General features: G+C 41.4%; 1 protein-coding gene across 1 annotated transcript in view; it reads right to left on the bottom strand.

Annotated features, from left to right (window-relative positions):
* Positions 1-2043: 2043 nt before the first annotated feature.
* MRPS27 (mitochondrial ribosomal protein S27) overlaps positions 2044-11853 on the bottom strand; it is a 78094-nt gene continuing 68284 nt past the window's right edge. Inside the window, exons 8-11 of the mRNA XM_054986776.1 lie at positions 9558-9660; positions 7001-7143; positions 5433-5573; positions 2044-2419 (exon numbers count right to left, since the gene is read on the bottom strand). Of these exons, the coding sequence (XP_054842751.1) occupies positions 2180-2419; positions 5433-5573; positions 7001-7143; positions 9558-9660 (627 nt within the window). The 3' untranslated portion in view covers positions 2044-2179. The remainder of the gene's footprint in view (positions 2420-5432; positions 5574-7000; positions 7144-9557; positions 9661-11853) is intronic.

Here is an 11853-nt window from a genome sequence, read left to right as displayed (position 1 = left end):
ATCTTGACATACAAAGGAGCTTTCACTGGGCCAAGGGTCAAATAGTTCAACCTTACAACTCTATAGCCTACTTAAAAAGAATAACATAGGAAGCCATGAAATACATGGAGAATACTTAAAGGAGAAAGTTTCTGGGAAAAATCAGAATAAGGAAGGGACAAAATCCTGGAGAGGAACAAGAATTTTCTTGATTAACGGAGTAGGCAAAATTGTTTTTTTCTGCAAGAGAAGGGACACCAAGTTTGAAACAAGAATAAAGTTATGAAGAGCAGCAGACAAAAATGAGCCTTCTTTGCAGAACAAAATGGTAGAGGGTTAAACGTATTTTGAATGTTAGCAACTGATATGATGCTACCTATAGAGCAAGTGAAAGTATTTGCTACAAGATTTTGGGACTCGCAACAGCTGACAACTTGAACAACTGTAATTCATACATTATCAAGATGGGTAGCTGTGTTAGTCTGTCTGTAGCTGGGGAAAAGAGCAAGAGCACCTATAAGACTAATAAAATTTGTGGTAGGGTATGAGCTTTTGTTAGTCACAGCTCACTTCTTCAGATACATTATAGGAGTGATGTTGTTTATTATTTAACATATTTATATCTTGCCATTTTCTATCTAACAGGTCTCAGGACAGTTTACAATATTCAAAAGTCAACAGCAGTCAAATAGAGAATGTTAATGGCCCAGTCAAAAATAAATTAACTACGTCCAATTTTGTTTGCCAGTCTTTAGTCCCATAATCTAACATATTTAATGTATTTTTATTCCATCCTTCCTCCAAGGACTGAGTGGTGTTGTACATGGCTCTCCTAAGAGTGTGTATCTGGCCCAAGGTAACCCAACAAATTTCATGGTAGATTGGGGCTTTGAACCCAGGTTTCCCAATGCCTACTCCAACACTCACCACTAGAGATGGGCATGAACTGAAACACGAACCAAAATTCATGATGAACCAGGTCGGTTCGTGGTTTGTGAACCAGCGGTTCGTCAGATCCCATTTCTGACGAACTGCCATTAATTGGTTCATTTGGTTCGTTTTCCAGTTCATCACAGCAGTCAGCCTGGCGCCGATCAATCAGTTTCCTAGGCAACAGGGGATGGACTTCTTGCAGACCTTCTGCTGACCCAGAAGTGACCTTCTGCTGTCCTGGAAGTGGTGATTTGCTGGGCCAGAAGTGACATTTTCACGAACCAAAATGAACTGATTCATGAACCGGGGCAGGTTTGTGAAAGTTCATGAAATGTGACGAACCATGAACCGCATGGTTCATTTTTTTCCTGGTTTGTGCCCATCTCTACTCACCATTGCACCACAGTGCCTCCCATAATAGGAGAATTAAGATGCAACAGCCAAGCCGCTCTTCTAATGTAAAAAATGTTTTGAGTATGTGTATCAAGATAAGACCTGTACAAGATTACCATATGTTTTTGTTTCAGAGAAATTGGAGTGTCAGCTGGAAAGGGCAGCCAAAGCAGAAGGGAAAGCATCCAAGGAAATGGCAGAAACTGATCTGCAGGTGTATCGCAATGCACATAATTTGGAAGCTTCTGCTTAGGTCTGCTGTGAAAGAACATAAATCCTGCACATCAGACGAAACTAAAGGTCTATTCAGGCCAGCATTTTCTCCACAACAGCGGCCAGCCAGATGCCCTTGGAAAGGTTTTCTAACAGGGCCTGATAGGGAGAGCCTTTAAATCAAAGTACATTGACTCTAAATAAGCAGATTCTATTTCTAGTTATCGAAGTTAACAGCCATAACTACTTGTGAGCCCCTAAACTTGGGGGAGGGGGGAAGAGATGGGGAGATCACCTAAAATATTACTAGGCAAGATGTGAATTACTGGCAGTAACTTTTCAAAAATAGAGCATGATAGTAAATACAGTGGCAATAGCATTTTGCATTGTCTCTCCAAGCAAGTTTTAGAAATGAAGTATTCTATTAGAAGACAGATCTTTGCTCCAGGCACAACACACACAAAAGGAAGCAATCTTAAGTATAGGCTAAAAATGGGAGAAAATGAATACTCTTGCAAGGGGGATCCAGACATATTTAATCTGCAAGATAGTCATGGCCATATCCCAACAGGGCTACTCGGCAGCCTTCATAATAGCACATTCTTCATTTTACAGCTGGGAGAAAGGGAAGCATTAACAGAAGTCTATCCAACAGGTAATGTTAAAGGGAGGCGTTTGCTGCTTTCCGGGCTTCGAGCTCCTGCCGGGCCTTTTCTCTCATTTCTCTCTCCCTTTCCATGAGAAGCGCTCGCTCCTGCTCCCACTCGTTCAGCTTCTGCTCATATTTTGCAAGGTCTTCCTCTTCAAATCCGGGCTGCTTTTTCTCAACAAGTTGTGTGGTCAATGTCAACAAGTTTTCAGAGACCAGCTTGCCAAGCGACTGCAGTTTAGCGTGCAGATCCTGTCATGACAGGGAATGAAAAGAAAAAGAGGGAGTGGAGGAACAGCAGACACCCTGTCACAGCAACAACCCACTTGCCTCGCCTGGAGGATCTTTCCACTGGGACTGGAATCTGAAATTCGAGAATTTGGCACAATCTAGCATTCATTTTGCTACTGTAAAAAAACCATCCGTTCCAAATGGACACAAATTATAGGCTAGATTATGATTATTAAATAATAATAATAAAGCAGAGATAAAAAAGAATCAATTTTTAATTCAGCTAAGTGCTGGGATAGACTGAGCTTGCGCAATGAACAAGGAATTCCATTAAGGAAAATTCTTGATGCTAAGAAATGATGAATGACTTGCTGGCAGTCTTAACATTTTAGGGCTCTTTCCCTTCCTCCCAACCTAGTGCTGACCAGGTTCCACCCTGAGCTGTTTCTACTTCCAATAGATGGGTATCATTTAAATAGGCTTGGGCTAATGGCATACTAAATAGTTCCCATGAGCCCCTGCAGCTCTTGCCCAGAACATATTCTTATGGCCTTTCTTCTAATAGCTCGCATGGTCTTACTTCAGCTCCATGTACAGAGATCCTGTAATCACTTTAATTCTACTGATGCGAGAGGTGTGTGTGTGTCTCCTATCCCAACTAGGCAGGATTGGAGCAGACTGCTGGGTAATATATCTTATCATGTATACAATGCAGTATTTCTTGTGACACACCCCAATGAATCATAAAAAATATTAATTCACTTAAGTGCTTTAAGATGCAGGGCCATTTGTGGTTATGGAAGTTTTACAGGACAGCTAGATGTTCCCCAGACAAAAGGCAAATTAATTGCTCTAATGGAGAAGTCTCCATTTCCAAAGAGAGATACACAAGGACAGAAAGAACATCCAGACAGCAGCTTCCATCACATCTATTTTGTTATTCTTTGCTTACTTGCCAGAAAGGAGCCCTCATACTACCTTCTTTATTCAAAATAAAGACACAGCTGACCTAATTGGGAGAACTATGGATTAGACAAAATTAGTTGGAGAATTGTTGGGGGAACACTTGCCAGCTACAGTACTCAGCTACGTATTTTTTCTTTTTTCCATTCACAGGTATTAAAATCTGGGTGTGGCCAGAGTGAAAGCATTCTGGTGCAAGTTGAAGGGTATTGGTATTTTTGGAAGTCACTTAGATCAATTTACTTCAATAAACAAATAAAACAAATATAAATCACAATAAATATAAATCTTGCTTTTTCAAACAAGGATTTGTTCAAAGTGGCCAGCAAAACCTTAACAGAAGAAGGGGGGGGTCAGCCCTTTGCTTTTGGGGTAGAAATATAGTGAGTACCAAGAAATACACTGGTGGTCACCATGACACACTGGGGCAAGCTCCACTGCAGAGCTAAAGCCTACATTATCACAATGCTCTACATTATTACAAAGGCAGATATGCCTTCCTTCCTTAGGTAACAGCACCGTGGAACCAAGACCTGGGCAAAATGGGAAATTTCCCAAAAGTCCCGGCCACAGACTTGCTTCTGTTGCCTATCAAAAATACCTGTTGCAGCAGCAGCCCTTCTTTTTTTGTTTTTGTTTTTGTTTTTAAAGCCATTTATTTCACAGACATGATGATACGTTTACAAAGACATGGAAAATTGACATGATCACATAGCAGAATGGCAAGATATCCTAGCGAAGGCTGCTGCACTCTTTCATAGGAACACCACCTCAGTTAACTAACAAGCCAAGTGTGTCAAGCTGAGAAAATCATGGAGATGAGCCATGCAGCAGAGGGACATAGGACAGAAGATTTAATATTCTTCTCCTTCCTCCTCTCCTTCTCCTTCAACAGAATCCACTCCAACCTCCTCGTAATCCTTCTCGAGGGTAGCCATGTCCTCCCGAGCCTCCGAGAACTCTCCTTCCTCCATCCCCTCCCCTACGTACCAGTGGACAAAGGCACGCTTGGCATACATCAGGTCAAACTTGTGGTCCAGGCGAGCCCAGGCCGCAGCAGCCCTTCTTGTTTATTTATTTACATTTATACCCCCACCTTTCTTCCTAATATAGACATAAGGCAATTTACATTGTTCTCCTCTATTTTATCTTCCCATCATCACCACCCCCAGTTAATTTTAAAGGAAAGGGGCAGCTATGGAGGTGAGAAGAGCTGGTGCTACTATCACTGAAAGCAAGCAAATAAGAGAACCTAAATATTGAACCTAGATCTACAGAGCAGATGTCGAGTTTAACAAATGCAGACTTCAATGACAACTTTGCCACTGGCCAATGGTAAGCAACATTTTAACATGGTATTAAACAACTACTGCTCACTAGGTTGAATTCAGTGCATTTGTTACTGTTGTATCAGCAGATGGCTCCTCACATGGGAGGAAACTGCTGCCATTAGTGGAACAGATCTGCAGGGTCGAACTCATACTTTTCCATTACCTGACCTGAAGAGAATTCTGACAAAAGAATGGAGCTGATTTCCTTTTTTGCACCTTTCATTCAAACAGATACATCTGCACACTTAAAAGGTATCAGAGACCTCAAGACTGCGAAATTGTCACAGTTAAATGTTTAGGTTTATTTATGGTTGCATAACCACCTTGATATGTTATCATTTGGTAAATGGTTGTCTGTGTTCAAATGAATCTAAACTACGTTATAGTCATTTCAGCTTGACAACTGAATGCGCCTAAACAATCAAGAGATGGCGCAAGGGCAAGTAACTGATCCAGAACGACACGCCACTTCACTTAGCAAGGCACTTGACTTATCGTTGCTGATGTCTGAAAAGCAAAAATAACATTCCAGCAGCCAGGCAACAGACAAGAGGCCTTGAGCTTGTTTTTCAAAACCCAATTTCCTATTTGAAGTGTAAAATTCAATGACAATGTTTAAAAGGCCAGGTTGCCTCACTGGGAGACACCAACGTTTTGGAGTAAATGAGAAGTGTGCATACTCTTTACTGGGGACAATGGAAAATGACTTTAATCAGCAAATGCCTGGGAAAACGGTATACCTTGAATCGACTGAGGTACTCAGGCAGTCGAAGCTTCTCTGTTTCTTCCGACTGTGCTTGCTTTGGTGTTTCCGCTAACGTCTTTGTTTGTTCTTCAGATGTCTCCACTACAGGCTGTAAAATGGCTGCCAGAACATCAGTCTGGGGAACAGAAATGTGTACTTGTAAGAAAGTGGTTTGACAAAATCACAGAGCAACATCCTTTTTGTCTAAAAAGGTGATTGACTGGAAGCCCCTGTGGGCATCTCTTTGAAGTCTGTGGATCCATGTTAAAAATGTGAGAATACAGACTGCCATTTTAAAGAAATGACATTTCTGAACATAAAGTCTAGAAATAAAGTCTATACATAAACCTGATTCAGTGTTTGAATGCACTGAGGCAAAATGGCCAAAGACATTGCTAGCCAGCAAACAACCACAACTGATTGTTTTTCAGAGCTCAAGATTTTAAAGTCTGTTCAGTATTTCCCACCACCCTTCAGTGCAGAAAAATTGCTCTTTGTCTTTGCGACTGTTCCATCATAGAATAAGTTCATAAAGACTTTTTTAAAGCACAAATGATTTAATTATTGACAGTGGATTATTCGATTAATGCTGTGAGATAAAAGACTGGGATTTAAGAGTAAAGTTTTTAAAAAAAAGACTTGCATGCTGATTGAACTTTGTGGGAGAAGGAATTTGAAGGAAGGAATCTGAAATGACTATTGATTTTGTTATTGGCTTTATATGGGTTGCAATGGCTCTTGCTGAAAGTTGCTCAACTATTCCACAGCAATTATGTGTATAGGAAGAGATTACGGTATGCTGAGGAAATGCAAGTGGCAACTGAATTTCTGTTTTGATAAATTGTATCATGAGCTCATCTTGCCTAATCATCTACTCTCTGCTGTTGAAAACAGGCAGCTGACTAAGTCTGCGCTGGGGCACTGTGCGAGATACTTGCACTTTCTGTTCTTCTGCATCCATGGGTCATTCACAATTGCTCGGTGGGGCTAAGTATTAAGAGCATGACAGAAGGTTCCATTCTACCAAGGAGAAGAATTGATTATTCAGTGTATCAAAAACGCCAAGAGAAAAGTAGCAGCTGAGGATCCATGGCCATTAAACTGGGATTTGACTAGAGGGATAGGCCAAGTCAGTCTTTAAAGTGCCACAAGAATTTCTGTCTATTTATTGCTGCTGTTGACTAAGACATTCTAGCATAAATTTTATTGGATTAAAACTGAAATGGTTAGTCTTTAAAGTGTCAGAAGACTCCTATTTATATTTTGGAGTACCGCAGCTATTCTGCCCATCATATCTAGCTTCAAAAAGCAGAAGGAGGGTCCCCTATGTCAGGAAACACCATCTGGAAATTAGAAAGAAAAACACTTCCGACACTACTGAATTACAAGCACATTGTTCAATACAATGAGAGGGCCAACAGCAGCAATGTTGAAAGAGGCCAGTATTGAATTCCTCTGCCACCTGTTGCTGGCCTGCTCAGATGAACAACCCATACTATTCCCGAGGAGGTGTGAGGCTCTGCTTTGCCAAACAGTCCTCTGCCCAACCGTTTTTCCACTTACAGCTTCCTTACAGAGCTTTACATCCTCAGGAAGTAACGCCACGCTCTCCATCACTTGCAAGGCTCTGTTCAGATAATCTGGGGTCCACATGAGTGGCATTTGGTGGTATACAGCTCGTATTCCCTTGCACAGCTCCACTTTTCCTGTTGTTAAATACAAAATTAAGAGTGTGACGGTTGTTTAAAATGAGAAAGTAAATTTCATCCTGGAAGCAACGTCCCCATCCTCTGAATTTTTTTTTAGCTTGCCACCTATATCTTCTTGTGGAGACTGTAAAAACACCTTTCCTGTAAAATCAGGTGTTTCTTAACATGCCAGTTATCAGTTGGAGAACTCAACAATGATCTTCAATTACCAGGCTGCTCCAGTTTGCACTTATCAAAATCCACCCTGTTTCCAACTGAATCTAACTCCCCTCTTTTTTTTTGTGCAAAAATGTAGTGCCTTAAAAGCACCTATTGACTCAAGGAGAATTCCTGTTTTTCCCAATACAATATTGCTGCAGTATTTACTTCTCTCCAGATGTATGTCACACCTGCAATGGACTAACTTTTCAATAGATTGGCTGCTTGTCTCTTACCACAGGCTTAAATTGTTTAAAAAACGGTGTTTTTAAAAATATAGTATTTCCATTATCTGGCATAATCCCACCCACCTACTGCACCTTACTTACTACTGCCCCCTCCTGCTGCAGCCCGCAATGCCCTCTCCCATGTGGCTCCTAGAAGAACAAGCATTTTGGGGTATATTTTGGACTGCAGGGGAAGCATGGAAATTGCACTCCAGGGTAGAAATCTGCTAGCCATGGAAAAGTTCCAGTGGCTCCAAGCCAATATCTGAGTAACTCAGAATTAATTTACATATGGGCATCATTTTTTCTTGAGGTTAACTTATGGTTTCATGAGTTCTGCTACGACTGTAGTGACAAAGGGCTCCTTCATATTTACTTGCTTTCCCAGAGCATGAACTGCACAGTACGCACATCATCCACTTGCAGAGGCCGTGTGGCTTTCTATGTGGAAAATGCTTCGTACATATGAAAATTATAGCCCGTTAAGTATACCTAGGGTTCTAATCCTGACCACTCAGTTGATTACAAACTCTTTATTAGCAGGATCCCGTTCTTAACTCTTCTCATCCTGGTAAAAACAGACATTTGATAATAACGATTTCTGATGTGGCCTTCCTGGAGTTTGTATCACCTTTAGCTGTCTACATTAATCACAACAGCACATCTAGCAGAGCGACACAATGTCTCTCTTCCCCATGCAGGGAGGCTAAGAGAGCCACAATCATGTGTGCACAAACAAAACTTGTTGGGTTGTGGCTAAATATAAACTGCTAAGTTGCTCCGAGCTGGTCTGTGCCACAGACATCTTTCACTCTTGCAGAGGTCTACTCCATTAAAGTTGGCAAGACTGCAAAATGTGTGACATAGCAGAAAATAGCTTTTGATCCACGGAATGCCAATGTCAGGAGGGTCACTCCCACATGGCAGTAAACCAGTTTGCTAAGTACAATGCCTTCCCAAATAATTCAGGCCATGTACAGACACAAAATGCTGACCCAAGGGGGGAGGATGTACGTATGTATCAGTATATTAAGTGAAGCGCACACCAACAGTTCTGAGGGAAATGAGATGTCCATTAGTTTACAGCTCTTTATTCCCACGGATCTGCAGTGTTGTCTTACAGTCACACAGGATCAAAATCAACATCCTTGTTCTGTCAGGTTGGGTGTCTTACTACCTTTGTGAGTTTTCCCTAACAAACTGTGAGACACGCAGAGAGGTCAAATCCTTTGTGCCTGAATTGTCCCACAGCTGAAGGTTACTTGCCAGTTAACATCTAATAAAGAGGGAGGACAAAACTAGCACAGAATTGGTAGGTAGCCTAGAACTGGGTGAAACTATTCTAAAAATCCCCCCCTCCCCCAAATACTAAAACGGGGAGCTTCAGACACTGCACGTCAAGGTCTCAGCTACATGTGATGCTAGGAGTCCACAAAGAGAGTCCTCAGCAGGGTTTTCCCCCTTTGAAAATGAAGGCCCCAGTTCTGACTGGGACTGTAGCATTAGGGGAAGGGAGGGTTATGCTCCCCAGAGCCATTTCAGATTGGGAAAATAGCCTGGGGAGGAGGGAGAACAACACACACCAACATGCATGCATGCGTGTGTACTCTAGGCCCAGGTAGAATTGGGAACCGCCAAGCACAATTTTTATTTAAAGGAAGAAAAATACTTCCATGCATGGAATTCTCAGCCTCAAGCATAGGTCTGTCTCAAGCAGATTTGGAACTCAACAGTAGGTTGCAGGAATGTTATATGCACAGGTCCCCCTCTTCCAGTCATGATGTACAGCAGCTCTCAATCCCAGATGAAAGTATACTAGTAGATGGGAGTCATTTATTTGGATTGTATGTTAATACCATATGTTATGTTAATTTTAGTTTTGTAGGATGTAGAAAGCTATCTTAGCCATTTAATTTAGCCAATCCACCTACCTAAACATATGAAGCTGTAAGGAAGAGAGCTTGCAATGAAACGCTTCCAACTTACCGAGAAGTGCATAACCGTACAACTGAGAGCTGAAGCCAACTGTGTTGGTCTGCTTCAGTCCTGATAACAACAGGGATGCTCCAAGATCTCTCTCTTCTTCCCACTAAAAATATAAAATGTCACTTCAGTGAATGATGTGCCTGGTTGTGGATTGTCTTCAGTCACCAGTCCTGCCCTTTCCCAGACACAAGCATGGTCACTTTCTTTCTTCGAACAATACAAACATTTAAAAACCAACAGGCCCTAAACACACCATGCGAACATGCGTTGAAGAACCCAACGTACAAAGATGCCACAGCTCAAGTCAGACCATTCCTCCGCCTAACTCTGTACCGCTTGCTCAGGATGGCAGGAAGTCTCTTGGATCTCGAACAGGAGAGACTCTTCCCCTAATGGCTCCACTCAGAGATCCTTCAACAGGAGATGTCGGGGACTGAACCTAGGACCTTCTGCATGGAACACATGTCCTCTGGAACTGAGTAAGACTCTTCCACTCTACCCCTACATCCATTTTGCAAATCGTATGCCTTTTGTCCTGTCTAGGCTGATGCATAAACCCTGGAGGAGATTCCCAGACCATTTCCCGCGCAAACCCGTGGTCTAGGTGGAAGGAGGGAAATGATTGGGTATTTAGAGCTGTACTTTCTTCAAGTTTCTACTCCTGTCAAGGGAATGTGTACTGCTTAGATGCTTCCTTGCTTCTGAGTAATTCTATGGACATATATATGGAAATGATTGGATTTCTGAATAAAACCATTTAACCAAGAGCTTGGACTTCTTGTTGCAATGGTAAAGAGATCTACTATATCCTGTCATCCATAGCCTGACACCTTCTGTATTCAGAGACAGGTAGAAAACTGCACGTTTTACCTTCTAATTTATCTAGAGGGAAATGGTCAGTTCCATCATCCCTCCGTTCTAGCCAGTGAAGAATCTAGGTCTATGACTGACAGGCTTTGTTTCTCTATTGCTATAAGTTGCTACTTTGGAGCCTGCAGTGGCAGTTGGTAGCTTCGTGTTTTCTGATATTTTGGCTTTAACTGTTTTTTAGAAGTAATTTTAAAGTAAAATAACTCATGTCCTCTTGTGAATTTGAATTTCTGTATTATTCCAAGACACAGCAATGGTGTAATCAAAATTGAACCATTCTCTAAAATTATAAAAGGGTAGCATTTATCAGTGCCTTCCCCAGATCTATCTATAAGGCTGACAGCAGCAAAAAAGAAAGAGATCTTTATCTTTGTGAGACCTGAAAACACTTTTCAAAAGTACACTTGCAAATCAAAAGGGCGGTATTACATAGTGGATGGAGACCGTGTAATGAGCCCAACCTTTCACATGACCTTTCTCCTCTCAAAACATTTTAAGGAAAAATATTCTCTCCCAAAATTCAAGGCTTAATTGTGTGTAGATATTTCACCTACAAGGACTTTCCATTTCTGCTAACAATAAATATTACAAACTAAGAGTTTTGTGAGGGCTTTTTTAGTATTTAACTGTAAAAGGTTCAACTTGGGAAGAAAAACAAGTAACTCCTACATGCGAACTTCTACTTGTACATTGATTGAATATATACCAAGCAGGGTACTACCGTAGCCACAAAATCAGACTCCACAAGGCATATGGCCTTATTTTTCTCTCCTGCAGAAAAGCTTTGCTGTTGTCTCAGGGTCTGATTACACAAAAGTGTATCCCCATGTCTGCCTCAGGAAACATTTTAAGGAAAAATATTATCTCCCAAGATTCAAGGTTTATTTGCGTGTAGATATTTTACCTATGAGGACATTTCTGCTAACAATAAATATTACAAACAAAGGGTTTGGGAGGGTTTTTTTTGGGGTGGTGGTGGTATTTAACAGTAAATGGTTCCAGACGTGGGAAGAAAAACAAGTAACTTCTACATGCGAACTTCTACTTGTTCATTGATTGAATATATACAGAGCAGTGTACTACCATAGCCACAAAATCAGAGACCGCACTACCTTATTTTTCTCTTTGGCAGACAAGCTTTGCTGTAGTTTCGGGGTCCAATTACACAAAAGTGTATTCCCATGTTTGACCTAGGATCTATCAAGCAGATGTGTCCTAGGATTGTTCTGGTAATATTTAGATTCCCAGATATGTGGTGGCACAATCTGGATTGGGAGCATGATGTGCAAGGGCTTAAGCCATGCCTGCCCCCCACACCTTTGTCCTGATCTGCAACACCTCTAGGAAGCTGATATTCTTTCCATTCCCACATGTTACGATTGGGGTGTGTGATTCAGGTTTCTGATTCGTGAAAAATACCCGAATC

The sequence above is a fragment of the Eublepharis macularius genome, chromosome 8 (genome assembly GCF_028583425.1).
Source record: "Eublepharis macularius isolate TG4126 chromosome 8, MPM_Emac_v1.0, whole genome shotgun sequence".
Lineage (NCBI taxonomy): Eukaryota > Metazoa > Chordata > Lepidosauria > Squamata > Eublepharidae > Eublepharis > Eublepharis macularius.
Note: the sequence above shows the minus strand (reverse complement) of the source record. Positions and strands in the feature narration are given on the sequence as shown.